Source organism: Coregonus clupeaformis, unplaced genomic scaffold (assembly GCF_020615455.1).
Source record: "Coregonus clupeaformis isolate EN_2021a unplaced genomic scaffold, ASM2061545v1 scaf4683, whole genome shotgun sequence".
NCBI lineage: Eukaryota > Metazoa > Chordata > Actinopteri > Salmoniformes > Salmonidae > Coregonus > Coregonus clupeaformis.
The window spans coordinates 4,783-22,687 of NW_025538137.1; the positions used below are offsets into that span (position 1 = coordinate 4,783).

General features: G+C 50.6%; 1 protein-coding gene across 1 annotated transcript; it reads left to right on the forward strand.

The window, feature by feature from the left end:
- Positions 1–283: 283 nt before the first annotated feature.
- Positions 284–17,800, forward strand: LOC121565108 (NTPase KAP family P-loop domain-containing protein 1). Its single transcript, XM_045220642.1, has 9 exons — positions 284–337; positions 2,287–2,556; positions 3,000–3,215; positions 9,486–9,599; positions 9,729–10,142; positions 16,078–16,206; positions 16,307–16,408; positions 16,972–17,166; positions 17,334–17,800. The coding sequence occupies exons 2-9, from the start codon at positions 2,464–2,466 to the stop codon at positions 17,622–17,624; spliced, it is 1,554 nt and encodes a 517-aa protein (XP_045076577.1). The 5' UTR covers positions 284–337; positions 2,287–2,463; the 3' UTR covers positions 17,625–17,800.
- Positions 17,801–17,905: the final 105 nt, after the last annotated feature.

The window sequence follows — 17,905 nt, forward strand, 5'->3', positions numbered from 1 at the left end:
GAGGTTAGAGGGCTCCCTTATAAAATAGGTATTTTGACCTCAACAGGACTTCCTGGATGAATAATGGTTAAATCAAATGAAAGAGGTTAGAGTGTTGTCGGGTTCCAAACCCAGCTCTGACTGGAAACATCAAGACAATGGACAATAAAGTCTTCTTCTTTTTGTTCTTCAGCTGGGTCTGTACCGTGTGGCGCAGCACGACGAGAACGAATGAGGTGAGGAAGAAGGTGATTGAAAACACGCCGTCAGAATGGAGGTCTAAGAAGTTCTGCTGTTTCCTCTCTGGTCCCTGGTCCTGGCCGCGCTGCTCGCTGCTCTCACAGTCCTCGTCTTCCTGGTGAGGATCAAAAGGTTGTTATAGCTTGCATCCCAAATGGCATCCTATTGCCTTTATAGTGCACTACTTTTGACCAGGACCCATGGAGGCTCTGGTCAAAAGTAGTGCATTATAGGGAACAGGGTGCCATTCTGGGATAGACCCATAGTAACAAGGTCAATTCAATTTCTAATATCCCATAATATGTTTAGCATAAATGAGGAAGGATTGTACAGTGGGGGAAAAAGTATTTAGTCAGCCACCAATTGTGCAAGTTCTCCCACTTAAAAAGATGAGAGAGGCCTGTAATTTTCATCATAGGTACACGTCAACTATGACAGACAAATTGAGATTTTTTTTCTCCAGAAAATCACATTGTAGGATTTTTTATGAATTTATTTGCAAATTATGGTGGAAAATAAGTATTTGGTCACCTACAAACAAGCAAGATTTCTGGCTCTCACAGACCTGTAACTTCTTCTTTAAGAGGCTCCTCTGTCCTCGACTCGGTACCTGTATTAATGGCACCTGTTTGAACTTGTTATCAGTATAAAAGACACCTGTCCACAACCTCAAACAGTCACACTCCAAACTCCACTATGGCCAAGACCAAAGAGCTGTCAAAGGACACCAGAAACAAAATTGTAGACCTGCACCAGGCTGGGAAGACTGAATCTGCAATAGGTAAGCAGCTTGGTTTGAAGAAATCAACTGTGGGAGCAATTATTAGGAAATGGAAGACATACAAGACCACTGATAATCTCCCTCGATCTGGGGCTCCACGCAAGATCTCACCCCGTGGGGTCAAAATGATCACAAGAACGGTGAGCAAAAAATCCCAGAACCACACGGGGGACCTAGTAAATGACCTGCAGAGAGCTGGGACCAAAGTAACAAAGCCTACCATCAGTAACACACTACGCTGCCAGGGACTCAAATCCTGCAGTGCCAGACGTGTCCCCCTGCTTAAGCCAGTACATGTCCAGGCCCGTCTGAAGTTTGCTAGAGTGCATTTGGATGATCCAGAAGAGGATTGGGAGAATGTCATATGGTCAGATGAAACCAAAATATAACTTTTTGGTAAAAACTCAACTCGTCGTGTTTGGAGGACAAAGAATGCTGAGTTGCATCCAAAGAACACCATACCTACTGTGAAGCATGGGGGTGGAAACATCATGCTTTGGGGCTGTTTTTCTGCAAAGGGACCAGGACGACTGATCCGTGTAAAGGAAAGAATGAATGGGGCCATGTATCGTGAGATTTTGAGTGAAAACCTCCTTCCATCAGCAAGGGCATTGAAGATGAAACGTGGCTGGGTCTTTCAGCATGACAATGATCCCAAACACACCGCCCGGGCAACGAAGGAGTGGCTTCGTAAGAAGCATTTCAAGGTCCTGGAGTGGCCTAGCCAGTCTCCAGATCTCAACCCCATAGAAAATCTTTGGAGGGAGTTGAAAGTCTGTGTTGCCCAGCGACAGCTCCAAAACATCACTGCTCTAGAGGAGATCTGCATGGAGGAATGGGCCAAAATACCAGCAACAGTGTGTGAAAACCTTGTGTCATTGCCAACAAAGGGTATATAACAAAGTATTGAGAAACTTTTGTTATTGATCAAATACTTATTTTCCACCATAATTTGCAAATAAATTCATAAAAATCCTACAATGTGATTTTTTGGAAAAAAAATTCTCATTTTGTCTGTCATAGTTGACGTGTACCTATGATGAAAATTACAGGCCTCTCTCATCTTTTTAAGTGGGAGAACTTGCACAATTGGTGGCTGACTAAATACTTTTTTCCCCCACTGTAAATTAAGGGACCAGTGAAGCAAGGTGATACAAAATGACTAGGAATGAGGGAATCTTTGGCAGCATGAAAAGTTCACCAATCAACATCAAGATGGAAAATAAATACTCAGCAAACACTGAATAGGACGTTGTCCTGAAACCTTGTGTTCCTGGACCTAATAGGTGAAGTTTGGCTTCCCGGAGTTTCCAGAAGCACCAGAGCTGGACGGACTGGGATCAGGAAATGGAACAGAAGGAGAAGGCCCGAGTGAAGCCCAAAGAGGGACCCGGCGTGTTCGAGGACTGGCGCTCGCTGCCCTGGGGGTCCCTGCAGCAGGAGCTATACGGTTCACATTCCAGATGGGAAAGAACTTGATCTTCAACCAGGACCTGAACGTCCGTAAGGCGCTGGACAACGAGAGGCTCAGCGGCCAACTAGGGTTCATGAACGAGGTGGGGAAATATATAATGGAACATAGTGCACTACCTTTGACCAATGATTCATTTCCTTAACCTGCTTTCTCCAACTTTTCTCTTTCTCTCTCTCCCCCCCTTCCTCCCCCCCTCTCTGTCTCTGTCTCTCTGTCTGTGTCTCTCTGTCTCTCTCTCTCTCTCTCTCTCTCTCTCTCCCTTCCTCCCCCCCTCTCTGTCTCTGTCTCTCCCCCTCTCCCCCTCTCTCTCTCTCTCTCTCTCTCCCTTCCCCCCCTCTCTGTCTCTCTGTCTCTCTGTCTCTCTCTGTCTCTCTCTCTCTCTCTCTCTCTGTCTCTCTCTGTCTCTCTGTCTCTCTCTCTCTCTCCCTCCCTTCCCCCCCTCTCTGTCTCTCTCTCTGTCTCTCTCTCTCTCTCTCTCTCTCTCTCTCTCTCTCTCTCTCTCTCCTTCCTCCCCCTCTCTCCCAGGTGAGGAAGGAGATGTGGCTGTTGTCCAGGTTCATCCAGTTCATGGAGGTGTTTGAGCAGAGGAGGATCCGCGTGGTCCTGGAGATCACTAACCTGGACCGATGTGCTCCTAAGAAGATTGTTGGGGTCCTGGATGCTATCAGTATACTGCTCTCTGATGAGGAGTCCCCCTTTATCTCTCTGCTGGCAGTCAACCCTGAGGTCCTGGTTCAACAGGTACATACTGTATTATCAGTCAACCCTGAGGTCCTGGTTCAACAGGTACATCCTGTATTATCAGTCAACCCCCCTAAGGTCCTGGTTCAACAGGTACATCCTGTATTATCAGTCAACCCTGAGGTCCTGGTTCAACAGGTACATACTGTATTATCAGTCAACGCCGCTGAGGTCCTGGTTCAACAGGTACATCCTGTATTACCAGTCAACCCTGAGGTCCTGGTTCAACAGGTACATACTGTATTATCAGTCAACCCTGAGGTCCTGGTTCAACAGGTACATCCTGTATTATCAGTCAACCCTGAGGTCCTGGTTCAACAGGTACATACTGTATTATCAGTCAACGCCGCTGAGGTCCTGGTTCAACAGGTACATCCTGTATTACCAGTCAACCCTGAGGTCCTGGTTCAACAGGTACATACTGTATTATCAGTCAACCCTGAGGTCCTGGTTCAACAGGTACATCCTGTATTATCAGTCAACCCTGAGGTCCTGGTTCAACAGGTACATCCTGTATTATCAGTCAACCCTGAGGTCCTGGTTCAACAGGTACATATTGTATACCAGTCAACCCTGAGGTCCTGGTTCAACAGGTACATATTGTTACCAGTCAACCCTGAGGTCCTGGTTTAACAGGTACATACTGTATTATCAGTCAACCCTGAGGTCCTGGTTCAACAGGTACATACTGTATTATCAGTCAACCCTGAGGTCCTGGTTCAACAGGCACGTATTGTATTATCAGTCAACCCCCCTGAGGTCCTGGTTCAACAGGTACATACTGTATTATCAGTCAACCCTGAGGTCCTGGTTCAACAGGTACATCCTGTATTATCAGTCAACCCTGAGGTCCTGGTTCAACAGGTACATCCTGTATTATCAGTCAACCCTGAGGTCCTGGTTCAACAGGTACATCCTGTATTATCAGTCAACCCTGAGGTCCTGGTTCAACAGGTACATCCTGTATTATCAGTCAACCCTGAGGTCCTGGTTCAACAGGTACATATTGTATACCAGTCAACCCTGAGGTCCTGGTTCAACAGGTACATATTGTTACCAGTCAACCCTGAGGTCCTGGTTTAACAGGTACATACTGTATTATCAGTCAACCCTGAGGTCCTGGTTCAACAGGTACATACTGTATTATCAGTCAACCCTGAGGTCCTGGTTCAACAGGCACGTATTGTATTATCAGTCAACCCCCCTGAGGTCCTGGTTCAACAGGTACATACTGTATTATCAGTCAACCCTGAGGTCCTGGTTCAACAGGTACATACTGTATTATCAGTCAACCCCCCTGAGGTCCTGGTTCAACAGGTACATACTGTATTATCAGTCAACCCTGAGGTCCTGGTTCAACAGGTACATACTGTATTATCAGTCAACCCCCCTGAGGTCCTGGTTCAACAGGTACATACTGTATTATCAGTCAACCCCCCTGAGGTCCTGGTTCAACAGGTACATACTGTATTATCAGTCAACCCTGAGGTCCTGGTTCAACAGGTACATATTGTATTATCAGTCAACCCTGAGGTCCTGGTTCAACAGGGACATACTGTATTATCAGTAAACCTTGAGGTCCTGGTTCAACAGGTACATATTGTATTATCAGTCAACCCTGAGGTCCTGGTTCAACAGGTACATACTGTATTATCAGTCAACCCTGAGGTCCTGGTTCAACAGGTACATCCTGTATTATCAGTCAACCCTGAGGTCCTGGTTCAACAGGTACATACTGTATTACCAGTCAACCCTGAGGTCCTGGATCAACAGGTACATACTGTATTATCAGTCAACCCTGAGGTCCTGGTTCAACAGGTACATACTGTATTATCAGTCAACCCTGAGGTCCTGGTTCAACAGGTACATACTGTAATACCAGTCAACCCCCCTGAGGTCCTGGTTCAACAGGTACATATTGTATTATCAGTCAACCCCCCTGAGGCCCTGGTTCAACAGGTAGACTAAGACCAGCAGGTTCACACCTCCATCCCATACTACTGTCTGTATTATTGTTTTGCCACTTGGTCTTAAATTGTGCCAATTAGTTTTTCTCGGCTCCCAATGCTATTTCAATATTTCAATAATTGTGTCAATAATGGCGGATTGATTGATTTCCACGTTTTTTGTATAGTTTTTTTTCAAGATGAGTGATGAGAAGAGAATCCTCCAGCCCATTGGGTATCTCACTACACCCCATATGTCCCCATATGTCTTAAAATATGCAGACAGATTTCTACAGTTTTAATCAACAACAGCACTCACAGAATTAAGCCCTGTGGAAGACGCTAAATTCCAGGGTTGAGTTCAGTACTAAACAGAAAAGGGTTGGACACACCTACTCATTCAAGGGTTTTTCTTAATTTGTACTACCAGTCAAAAGTGCCAAGAGTGTGCAAAGCTGTCATCAAGGCAAAGGGTGGCTACTTTGAAGAATCTCAAATATAAAATATACAGTGAGGGAACAAAGTATTTGATCCCCTGCTGATTTTGTACGTTTGCCCACTGACAAAGAACATGATCAGTCTATAATTTTAATGGTAGGTTTATTTGAACAGTGAGAGACAGAATAACAACAGAAAATCCTGAAAAATGCATGTCAAAAATGTTATAAATTGATTTGCATTTTAATGAGGGAAATAAGTATTTGACCCCTCTGCAAAACATGACTTAGTACTTGGTGGCAAAACCCTTGTTGGCAATCACAGAGGTCAGACGTTTCTTGTAGTTGGCCACCAGGATTGGATACATCTCAGGAGGGATTTTGTTCCACTCCTCTTTGCAGATCTTCTCCAAGTCATTAAGGTTTCGAAGCTGAGATTTGGCAACTCGAACCTTCAGCTCCCTCCACAGATGTTCTATGGGATTAAGGTCTGGAGACTGGCTAGGCCACTCTAGGACCTTAATGTGCTTCTTCTTGAGCCACTCCTTTGTTGCCTTGGCCGTGTGTTTTGGGTCATTGTCATGCTGGAATACCCATCCACGACCCATTTTCAATGCCCTGGCTGAGGGAAGGAGGTTCTCACACAAGATTTGACGGTACATGGCCCGTCCATCGTTCCCTTTGATGCGGTGAAGTTGTCCTGTCCCCTTAGCAGAAAAACACCCCCAAAGCATAATGTTTCCACCTCCATGTTTGACGGTGGAGATGGTGTTCTTGGGGTCATTGGCAGCATTCCTCCTCCTCCAAACACAGCGAGTTGAGTTGATGCCAAAGAGCTATTGTCCCAGCTGCCTTGAGATCATTGACAAGATCCTCCTGTGTAGTTCTGGGCTGATTCCTCACCATTCTCATGATCATTGCAACTCCACGAGGTGAGATCTTGCATGGAGCCCCAGGCAGAGGGAGATTGACAGTTATTTTGTGTTTCTTCCATTTGCAAAAATTCGCACCAACTGTTGTCACCTTCTCACCAAGCTGCTTGGCGATGGTCTTGTAGACCATTCCAGCCTTGTGTAGGTCTACAATCTTCTCCCTGACATCCTTGGAGAGCTCTTTGGTCTTGGCCATGGTGGAGAGTTTGAAATACTTATTTCCCTCATTAAAATGCAAATACATTTATAACATTTTTTACATGCGTTTTTCTGGATTTTTTTGTTGTTATTCTGTCTCTCACTGTTCAAATAAACCTACCATTAAAATTATAGACTGATCATTTCTTTGTCAGTGGGAAAACTTCAGCAGGGGATCAAATACTTTTTTCCCTCACTGTATGTGGATTCTTTTTAACACGTTTTTGGTTACTACATGATTCTATATGTGGTATTTCATAGTTTTGATGTCTTCACTATTATTCTACAATGTAGAAAATAGTAAAAATTAAGAAAAACCCTCCAGTCCTCCATTACCCCCAACAGTGTTTCCCAACTCCAGTCCTCCAACAGTGGTTCCCAACTCCAGTCCTCCAGTACCTCCAACAGTGGTTCCCAACTCCAGTCCTCCAGTCCCCCCATCAGTGGTTCCCTCCAGTCCTCCAGTCCCCCCATCAGTGGTTCCCAACTTCAGTCCTCCAGTACCCCCAACAGTGGTTCCCAACTTCAGTCCTCCAGTCCCGCAACAGTGGTTCCCAACTCCAGTCCTCCCAACAGTGGTTCCCAACTCCAGTCCCGCAACAGTGGTTCCCAACTCCAGTCCTCCAGTACCCCATCAGTGGTTCCCAACTCCAGTCCTCCAGTCCCCCCATCAGTGGTTCCCAACTCCAGTCCTCCAGTCCCCCAACAGTGGTTCCCAACTCCAGTCCTCCAGTCCCCCCAACAGTGGTTCCCAACTCCAGTCCTCCAGTCCCCCCATCAGTGGTTCCCAACTCCAGTCCTCCAGTCCCCCCAACAGTGGTTCCCAACTCCAGTCCTCCAGTACCCCCAACAGTGGTTCCCAACTTCAGTCCTCCAGTCCCGCAACAGTGGTTCCCAACTCCAGTCCTCCCAACAGTGGTTCCCAACTCAGGGCCCGCAACAGTGGTTCCCAACTCCAGTCCTCCAGTCCCCCAACAGTGGTTCCCAACTCCAGTCCTCCAGTACCCCCATCAGTGGTTCCCAACTTCAGTCCTCCAGTCCCGCAACAGTGGTTCCCAACTCCAGTCCTCCCAACAGTGGTTCCCAACTCCAGTCCCCCCATCAGTGGTTCCCAACTTCAGTCCTCCAGTCCTCCCAACAGTGGTTCCCAACTCCAGTCCTCCCAACAGTGGTTCCCAACTTCAGTCCCCCCAACAGTGGTTCCCAACTCCAGTCCTCCAGTCCCCCATCAGTGGTTCCCAACTCCAGTCCTCCAGTCCCCCATCAGTGGTTCCCAACTCCAGTCCTCCAGTCCCCCCATCAGTGGTTCCCAACTCCAGTCCTCCAGTCCCCCCATCAGTGGTTCCCAACTCCAGTCCTCCAGTCCCCCATCAGTGGTTCCCAACTTCAGTCCTCCAGTCCTCCCAACAGTGGTTCCCAACTCCAGTCCTCCCAACAGTGGTTCCCAACTCCAGTCCCCCCAACAGTGGTTCCCAACTCCAGTCCTCCAGTACCCCCAACAGTGGTTCCCAACTCCAGTCCTCCAGTCCCCCCAACAGTGGTTCCCAACTCCAGTCCTCCAGTACCCCCAACAGTGGTTCCCTCCCGTCCTCCCGTCCTCCAGTACCCCCAACAGTGGTTCCCAACTCCAGTCCTCCAGTCCCCCCATCAGTGGTTCCCAACTCCAGTCCTCCAGTCCCCCCAACAGTGGTTCCCAACTCCAGTCCTCCAGTACCCCCAACAGTGGTTCCCTCCAGTCCTCCAGTCCCCCCAACAGTGGTTCCCTCCAGTCCTCCAGTCCTCCAGTCCTCCAGTCCCCCAACAGTGGTTCCCTCCAGTCCTCCAGTCCCCCCAACAGTGGTTCCCTCCAGTCCTCCAGTCCTCCAGTCCCCCAACAGTGGTTCCCTCCAGTCCTCCAGTCCCCCCAACAGTGGTTCCCTCCAGTCCTCCAGTCCCCCCAACAGTGGTTCCCTCCAGTCCTCCAGTCCTCCAGTCCTCCAGTCCCCCCAACAGTGGTTCCCTCCAGTCCTCCAGTCCCCCCAACAGTAGTTCCCTCCAGTCCTCCAGTCCTCCAGTCCTCCAGTACCCCCAACAGTGGTTCCCTCCAGTCCTCCAGTACCCCCAACAGTAGTTCCCTCCAGTCCTCCAGTCCTCCAGTCCTCCAGTACCCCCAACAGTGGTTCCCTCCAGTCCTCCAGTACCCCCCAACAGTAGTTCCCTCCAGTCCTCCAGTCCTCCAGTCCCCCAACAGTGGTTCCCTCCAGTCCTCCAGTACCCCCCAACAGTGGTTCCCTCCAGTCCTCCAGTCCTCCAGTCCTCCAGTCCCCCCAACAGTGGTTCCCTCCAGTCCTCCAGTACCCCCAACAGTGGTTCCCTCCAGTCCTCCAGTCCTCCAGTCCTCCAGTCCCCCCAACAGTGGTTCCCTCCAGTCCTCCAGTCCTCCAGTCCCCCCAACAGTGGTTCCCTCCAGTCCTCCAGTCCTCCAGTCCTCCAGTCCTCCAGTCCCCCCAACAGTGGTTCCCTCCAGTCCTCCAGTCCTCCAGTCCTCCAGTCCTCCAGTCCTCCAGTCCTCCAGTCCTCCAGGGCTACACACTAGAGGGAAAAGTCTGGTCTTGAGAAAAGCCTTAGAGCTGAAACATTGACTATTTAAAAGATTTACAGTGGAAGAATGTGAATCAATATCTTTATAATAAAAATCATTTACAGTGTTAGAATGTGAATAGGGCAATAATAGCTGGCTGTCATTATTAACTAACACAGTTAGTTTCTCTCCAACAGGTGAACTATGCAGACGGGTGCTTCAGTAAAGAAGACAGAGCCTATGCCTTCTTGAACCGCATCGTGACCCTGGCCTTCACCATACCGCCGCTCTGCCACGCCTCCAAGCACAGGGTGTTCTATATGAAATGGATACATGCTGCCATCCATACTCTGTAATGCTTCCAAACTGTGTAATAAAAACTATTATCTCTCTGTCGCTGTCTCTGTCTCTCTCCCTCTCTCTCTGTCTCTCTCGCAAAGGTGTTCTACAATATCGTTAGAGGCCAATCAGAGATCACGGAAGAAGTCAAGGGTCAGGGGTCAAAGGAGATCGAGCTGGACCTGGGCAACCAAGAGACATCCCTCTCCTGTATCGAGAGCGCCCCCCTCCAAACAAAGGAGACATCAAGTATTCTGAAGGAGACCAGTATTCCTTTGATAGACAACCACATCGAGGAGGCGTACGTGGCGTTTGCGCTGAGTGAGGATGAGGTGGACAAGGCAATAGAATCTGCGTTGGAGAGCATCCTGTCCAGCAGCAGAGGGAAACTCCACCACTACATCTCTGATGACACCATGTCCATGAGACGGGTCATCAACTCCATTAGGGTGACCGTGGTGCTCACGGAGGCTCTGAAGACGGAGCTGCCCCCGCCAGAGAACAGCGCTGCCTGGGTACTGGAACACCCCTCTTAATGTTGGAGAGGGAGGGAGGGAGGGAGGGAGGGAGAGAGGGAGGGAGGGGAGGGAGGAAGACGGAGCTGCCCCAGCCAGAGAACAGCGCTGCCTGGGTACTGGAACACCCCTATTAATGTTGGAGAGGGGGAGAGGGGGAGGGAGGGAGGAGGAAGGGAGGGAGAGAGGGAGGGGAGGAGGGAGGGAGAGAGAGAGAGGGAGGGAGGGAGGGAGGGAGGGAGGGAGGGAGGAAGAAAGAGGGAGGGAGGGAGGGAGGGAGGGAGGGAGAATGAGAGAGGGAGGGAAGAGAGAGTAAGGGAGTAATAAAAATGATATGTTTAGAAAAACAGAAGTTGGTTGGGGCATCTGATATCGTTTGTTGAACTTTACTGAAAGCATTGTGGGGATAGCTACATGCATTGTTTTTCACTGGCTCTGTAGCTCAACTACTGCCTGAGTAAAACATGCAATGGAATTCTGAGTGTCTGTCACGGTTCTCTAAGACCGAACCCAGAAGCAGACCAGGACAAGGTGAGTTGAACGAATGAGAGTGTTTATTTACAGGGAAAAGATGCAGAATAGTCCAGTAGACGGAGCGGGTGGCGGAGATGAGTAGGTGGTGGTGAAGTAGCAGATGAACTGATGGCACGGCAGGGGTTGGGTGAAGGTTCCGGGAGAATGACTGTAGACAGAACAAACGGAGGTAAGTACAAGGCAGGTCAACAAGATGCAAAAAACAACAAAACTAACGCTAGTACTCTGAGGCTGATACGCTGGCAAAACATACTGTTTATGGCTAACGATCCGGCAGGGAATGGATGTTAGGCCAGAGCCTAAGAAGGGTGATGATCAGGACCAGGTGTGCAGATTGCTGATGGGATGCAGGTGCGGAAATCAAGAGAGCTCCCGGAGCGTTCCAGAACCCTCGGGAAACTGGAGATCACGAACATAAAAACTAGTCCACAGACAGGACCCGACTCAGACTGCCGGGATCGTTACAGTACCCCCTCCGGCCAGACGCCACCGGGCGGACTCCCGGAGCGCCAGGATGGAGGCGGTAGAAGTCACTGATGAGGTCAGCATCTAGGACCTGTCGCCGCGGAATCCAACTCCTCTCTTCAGGACCATACCCCTCCCAGTCCACGAGATACTGGAAACCCCGGCCCCGCCGTCTGGAATCCATGATGCGACGCACCGTGTAGGCAGGACCACCTCCGATCATCCGAGGAGGAGGAGGAGGAGGCGGAGGAGGCAACAGAGGACTGAGGAAAACAGGCTTGAGGCAGGAGACATGAAAGGTGGGATGGACTCTGAGCGTCCTCGGGAGTTTGAGTCGAACTGCCACCGGGATTGATCACCTTCTCCACCACAAACGGACCAATGAACTTCGGTAACAACTTCCTAGACTCAGTCCGTAAAGGAAGATCCCGTGTGGCCAACCAGACCCTATCTCCGATGGTGTAGGTGGGAGGCGGGGATCCGGCGACGATTCGCCTGGAGCTGATACCGGTCCGAAACTCTAAGGAGTGCTTTTCTGGCCCGATGCCAGGTCCGGTGGCAACGACGAATATGGACCTGAACAGAAGGCACTGAGAGCTCCTTCTCCTGAGAAGGGAACAAGGGAGGTTGGTAGCCATACAGGCACTGGAAGGGAGACATCCCAGTGGCAGATGTAGGGAGAGTATTGTGGGCATACTCAACCCAAGGCAACTGAGAGACCCAGGAGGTGGGGTTGGAAGAGGCCAGGCAGCGTAGCGTGGATTCCATCTTCTGGTTGGCTCTCTCCGCCTGACCATTAGATTGGGGGTGAAAACCAGATGTGAGACTGACGGTAGCTCCAATGGCCAAACAGAAGGACTTCCAGACAGCAGAGGTAAACTGAGGGCCACGGTCGGAAAACGATATCACTGGGCAACCCGTGGACCCTGAAAACCTCCCTAACCAGGATCTCGGACGTCTCCGAGGCAGAGGGAAGCTTGGCAATTGGCACAAAGTGGGCGAACTTGCTGAATCTGTCCACGATAGTCAGAACGACCGTGTTCCCCTCAGAAGCGGGCAACCCAGTGACAAAGTCCAGGGCCAGATGCGACCATGGTCGCGGGGAATAGGAAGGGGGGTGAAGTAGTCCAGAGCTGGGCCGATTGGTACTCTTATTCTGCGCACACACTGGACAGGCAGCAACATAACCCCGAGTATCCTCGGCCATGGCAGGCCACCAAAAAGCGTCTGCGAAGAAACGCCATCGTTCGAGCCACGCCAGGGTGACAAGCCATCTTGCTGGCGTGGGACCATTTGAGGACCGCAGGGACGAACCGACTCAGGCACAAACAACCGACCGGGTGGACCGTTACCGGGACCGGGCTGCGTCCGAAGAGCGCCATCACCTCCTCCTCAATCTTCCACCTAACAGCTCCCACGACGCAGTTCCGGGGGAGAATTGTCTCGGTCTTGGACCCACTCTCCTCCGTCTTGGAGAACATCCGAGACAAAGGCGTCCGCCTTGCCGTTCTTAGATCCAGGTCGGAACGTCAGGGAAAAATTGAATCGTCCGAAAAACAACGACCACCTGGCCTGACGGGAGTTGAGACGTCTAGCCGATTGCACGTAAGCAAGATTCTTGTGGTCAGTCCAGACAATAAACGGCTGCTCCGCCCCCTCCAACCAGTGGCGCCACTCCTCCAAGGCAAGTTTCACCGCGAGAAGCTCCCGGTTACCCACATCGTAATTCCTCTCCGCAGGCGAAAGGCGACGAGTAGTAGGCGCAGGGATGGAGTTTACTGTCCGTGGAGCATCGCTGCGACAGGATGGCGCCAACTCCCACATCGGACGCGTCCACTTCAACGGCAGAACTGACGGTCCGTGTCCGGTTGAGAGAGAATCGGTGCGTTGGTGAATCGCCTCTTCAAATCCAGAAACGCTCGATCCGCCTCCGGATTCCACTTGAAGCTCCTGATACTGGAAGTCAAGGCCGTTAACGGAGCGGCCACCACGGCTGTAATCCCGGATGAATCTGCGGTAGAAATTCGCAAACCCCAAAATCTCTGGAGCTGCAATCTCGTACCGGGCTGGGCCCATTCCAGAACCGCTCTAACCTTCTCCTGGTCCATCCTAATCTCTCCCCTGGAGATGATGTACCCGAGAAAGGATGTCGTGTGGGCGTGGAACTCGCACTTCTCGGCCTTCACGAACAGGCGATTCTCCAACAATCGCTGCAGAACCTGCCGGACATGCTGGACGTGGTCGGAAGGTTCCTTCGAGAAGATCAGAATGTCATCCAGGTAAACAAACACAAAGAGACCGATCATATCTCTCAGGACGTCGTTCACCATACTCTGGAATACCGCTGGAGCATTGGTCAGTCCAAACGGCATCACCTGATACTCGAAGTGACCCATCGGTGTATTGAAACCCGTCAACCACTCGTCTCCCTCTCTGATCCGGACCATGTGATACGCATTGCGTAGGTCTAGCTTGGTGAACACCGTAGCACCCTGTAAGGAGTCGAAGGCAGAACTCATCAAGGGCAGGGGATACTTGTTCTTGACCGTGATGTCATTCAACCCCCGATAATCAATACACGGTCGAAGAGAGCCATCCTTCTTACCCACAAAGAAGAATCCTGCCCCAGGGGGTGATGACGAGGGACGAACGAGACCAGCAGCTAGGGACTCCTTGATGTAGGTCTCCAAAGCCTCACGTTCAGGGCGGGAGATACTGTATAACCTTCCCTTGGGGTAGACAGCTCCAGGGAACAGGTTGATGGCACAATCATATGGTCGGTGGGGAGGGAGTGACAGAGCCTTCTGCTTACTGAACACTTCCCCCAAATCGTGATATGTCTCGGGAACCAGGGACAAATCTGGGGGTTTAGCCTCAATCACCTGACTGGGAACCGAATGGGGACAGGCAGTCTTGAGACAGTTAGCATGACAATCAAGGCTCCAACTCGTTACCTTGCCCGTCACCCAATCGAACGTGGGATTGTGTTCCTTCAGCCAGGGGTATCCAAGGACTAGAGGAACATGGGAAGACGGCAGAATGAAGAATGAAATCATCTCCGAATGATTCCCCGACAACAGCATCTTAACCGGTTCAGTCCTCATCGTGATACGTGCCAGACTACTGCCGTTCAGAGTGGTCGCTTCAATGGCTTCCGGCAATTGCTCCTTGGAAAGCCCCAGCTGTTCCACCAACTCGGCATCAAGAAAGCTTCCATCGGCACCTGAATCGACAAAAGCGTTAATCGCTAAGCTCTGATTCCTGTTCACAAGGGTAGCCGGGAAACGGGTCTGACAGAGGTACTGAGAGGTTGAAACTGGCTCGCTAAAAGTCCTCCCAACTTTAGCGAGCCGGGCAGTTTGACGACCGCCGGGAACAAGTGGAGATGTAATGTCCCGAGCTACCACAGTAGAGGCAACAGTTGGTCTTACGTCTATGTTGACGCTCCTCCTTGGTTAACCCGTGCCGCCCCCACTTGCATGGGTTCAGAATCGGAGAGGAGAACCTCTCCAATAATCCTTTGTGGTGGAGAATGATCGACGTGTTCTGGTCCACCACCCGACCCGACTGGGAACTGAGAAGCTGATCGATTGGACGGACCCCATTGCTTCTCCCTCCTTCGCTCTCGGACTCGATTATCCACCCGAATAGACAAGGCTACCAAGCTGTCCAGGTCACTAGGCTCCGGATAGGAGATCAACTCATCCTTGAGCTGCTCCGACAGACCCTGGTAAAAGGCCGCTTGCAGAGACTCCTCATTCCACCCACTCTCCACAGCCAACGTCTTGAACTCGATCACGAAGTCGGCCACGCTGCGAGTTCCTTGGCGAAGCGAAAACAGGCGCCTAGCTGCGTCCCTCCCTCGGACGGAATGGTCGAAGAGCTTCCTCATCTCGGCCGTGAACCCCTGGTATGACGCCATGCAGGGATCCTGTCGTTCCCAAACGGCTGAAGCCCACTCCAGCGCTCGACCACGCAGCAACTCAATCACAAAGGCTATCCTAGCCTTGTCTGTGGCATAAGAGTAGGGCTGTAGATCGAACACTAATCCACACTGCATAAGGAAGGAACGGCATCTTCCCAGCTCCCCCTCATATTTATCCGGCGTCGGAACCTTGGGCTCACGGGAAGGACACCGCTCCAGAAGCGGCAGGCGAGATGGGTGAAACCCGGTAGTGGATCCTCCACCGGAGACTTGCGTTGGTTCTGGACCTCCGTCAGACCGGTAGAAAGGTTCCGAACTGACAACGCGATCTCCTGTAGTACCGTGCTATGATGGCCCAACATCTTCTCCTGATGGGTAATGGCATGGCGAACAGAGTCCAGGTCCGCTGGGTTCATTAATGGCCGGATCGTTCTGTCACGGTTCTCTAAGACCGAACCCAGAAGCAGACCAGGACAAGGTGAGTTGAACGAATGAGAGTGTTTATTTACAGGGAAAAGATGCAGAATAGTCCAGTAGACGGAGCGGGTGGCGGAGATGAGTAGGTGGTGGTGAAGTAGCAGATGAACTGATGGCACGGCAGGGGTTGGGTGAAGGTTCCGGGAGAATGACTGTAGACAGAACAAACGGAGGTAAGTACAAGGCAGGTCAACAAGATGCAAAAAACAACAAAACTAACGCTAGTACTCTGAGGCTGATACGCTGGCAAAACATACTGTTTATGGCTAACGATCCGGCAGGGAATGGATGTTAGGCCAGAGCCTAAGAAGGGTGATGATCAGGACCAGGTGTGCAGATTGCTGATGGGATGCAGGTGCGGAAATCAAGAGAGCTCCCCGGAGCGTTCCAGAACCCTCGGGAAACTGGAGATCACGAACATAAAAACTAGTCCACAGACAGGACCCGACTCAGACTGCCGGGATCGTTACAGTGTCAGTCTGTAGTGTAATGAAAACACGGACTGGATTAACAGTTATGTTCACTACATTACAGGTCGTTCTGGCCAACCATTGGCCCTGTCGTCTCAGCTGGATCCTACAGTGTCTGGAGGACGAGCAGCAGAGAGCGGAGATCGATGTCGGGACGGCAACGCTCGTCGACCAGTCCAAGACGCTGTGGGAGGTCTGCTAAATGGCATATATTATATTATTATAATTACATTATATATTATTATTTTATTACATTATATATTATTAATACATTATTATATATATTATAATAGGTGTTCAGCGACTCGAGGATGGAGCTTCACATGATGAGCGAGGAGATCAAAGACCTGCTGGAGCAGGACGGAGATCCAGAGATGTTCGAAATGTTCCTCAAGGTGTGACAGATTTGAACCAGCGACCTGTGTGTGTGTGTGTGTGTGTGTCAGAATCGGCTGATGTGGATGTGGTGGAGGAGTCACACGCAGGACACAGAAGCTCAGTTTAACCAACTTTACTGATCACAAAACTAAACAGATCCTGGCCTCAACAACATAGGAGGCGGACAATGCGCAACAGTGCGCAAAACACAGGATATCCAAGGCGCACGAAAACAAATACAGTGCGACGACCGGAATATAACAAAATACAAAATGACGAGCCGCACCAGTAGACAGGCGAACAATAACACACAACACATGACTAACAAAACGAGAACTTATAGGAGACATAATCAACCAAAAAGGAAACAGGTGTACACAATCAGACAAAACCAAACAAACATCGAAAACATCAAACGGTGATAGCTAGTACTCCGGGGACGACGACCGCCGAAGCCTGCCCGAGCAAGGAGGAGGAGCAGCCTCGGCCGAAACCGTGACAGTGTGTGTGTGTTTGTGTGTGCGTGCATCTCTCCGCGTCCCTCCAACACTCACCACACTTCCATCTTCCAATCCTCCAGGTGGATTTCCAGTTCATGGTGAGGGACGCGGAGAGGTTCAAGCTGACCACGGTCAACCTGGATCATTCTATCAGGAGGGAGCTGGCCCGGATCAGAGGGACCGCCGGGCTGAAGAATTCCGGGTGGGGGAGGAACCTGGCTCCTCTCAACATCAGGACTGTTATCAACATGACCTCTGAGGACGTCTGCAAAGAGGTAGGGGGTTGGCTGCATCCCACATGGAACCCTATTCCCTATATAATGCCCTAGGTTCTACATTAGACCAGGGCCCATTGCCATTAAAGCTTCAGACCTCAGCTAAATACAATAAAGATGTTCAACTGAAATACATATGTTCTGCATCTTTCCAAATCCCCAAAAAGCTGGCGAGGATGAACCTCCCTGAGAAGTACGCAGACATCGTCCGTAGCAATGACCTCACCGGCCAGGCGCTGGTCTTCGGTGATCCCGACGACCTCAAACAGCTGCTCCAGATGACCTTCGGGGAGTGGACGACCTTCAGACTCCACTTCCTGGGTATCGGTGGAAGGCCCCGAGGTGGAGCCAAGGCCACGCCCCTAAAACCCAAACAACTGACCAATCAGCTGTCCAGACACACACCCCAGTTCGGTCTCCACGGCCACGGGTCAACATTAAATCTGTCTTTCTCTTGAGGCCGTCGCGAGACAGAGACGCATAAAAACGGATGAAATCGGATACATACACAAACGGATGATCTGTGAGAATGGTCTGTGAGTTGATGTATGTACCCATGAGAACCTATCTACAGTTGAAGTCGGAAGTTTACGTACACTCAGGGTTGGAGTCATTAAAACTCGTTTTTCAACCACTCCACACATTTCTTGTTAACAAGCTATAGTTTTGGCAAGTCGGTTAGGACATCTACTTTGTGCATGACACAAGTCATTTTTCCAACAATTGTTTACAGACAGAT

Coding starts and splice junctions, on each gene's coding strand:
- LOC121565108 (XM_045220642.1), top strand. CDS start 2,464: ATGGGAAAGAACTTGATCTTCAACCAGGACCTGAACGTCCGTAAGGCG. Junction 10,143..16,077: donor CAGAGAACAGCGCTGCCTGG/GTACTGGAACAC, acceptor ACTACATTACAG/GTCGTTCTGGCCAACCATTG. Junction 16,207..16,306: donor AGTCCAAGACGCTGTGGGAG/GTCTGCTAAATG, acceptor ATATTATAATAG/GTGTTCAGCGACTCGAGGAT.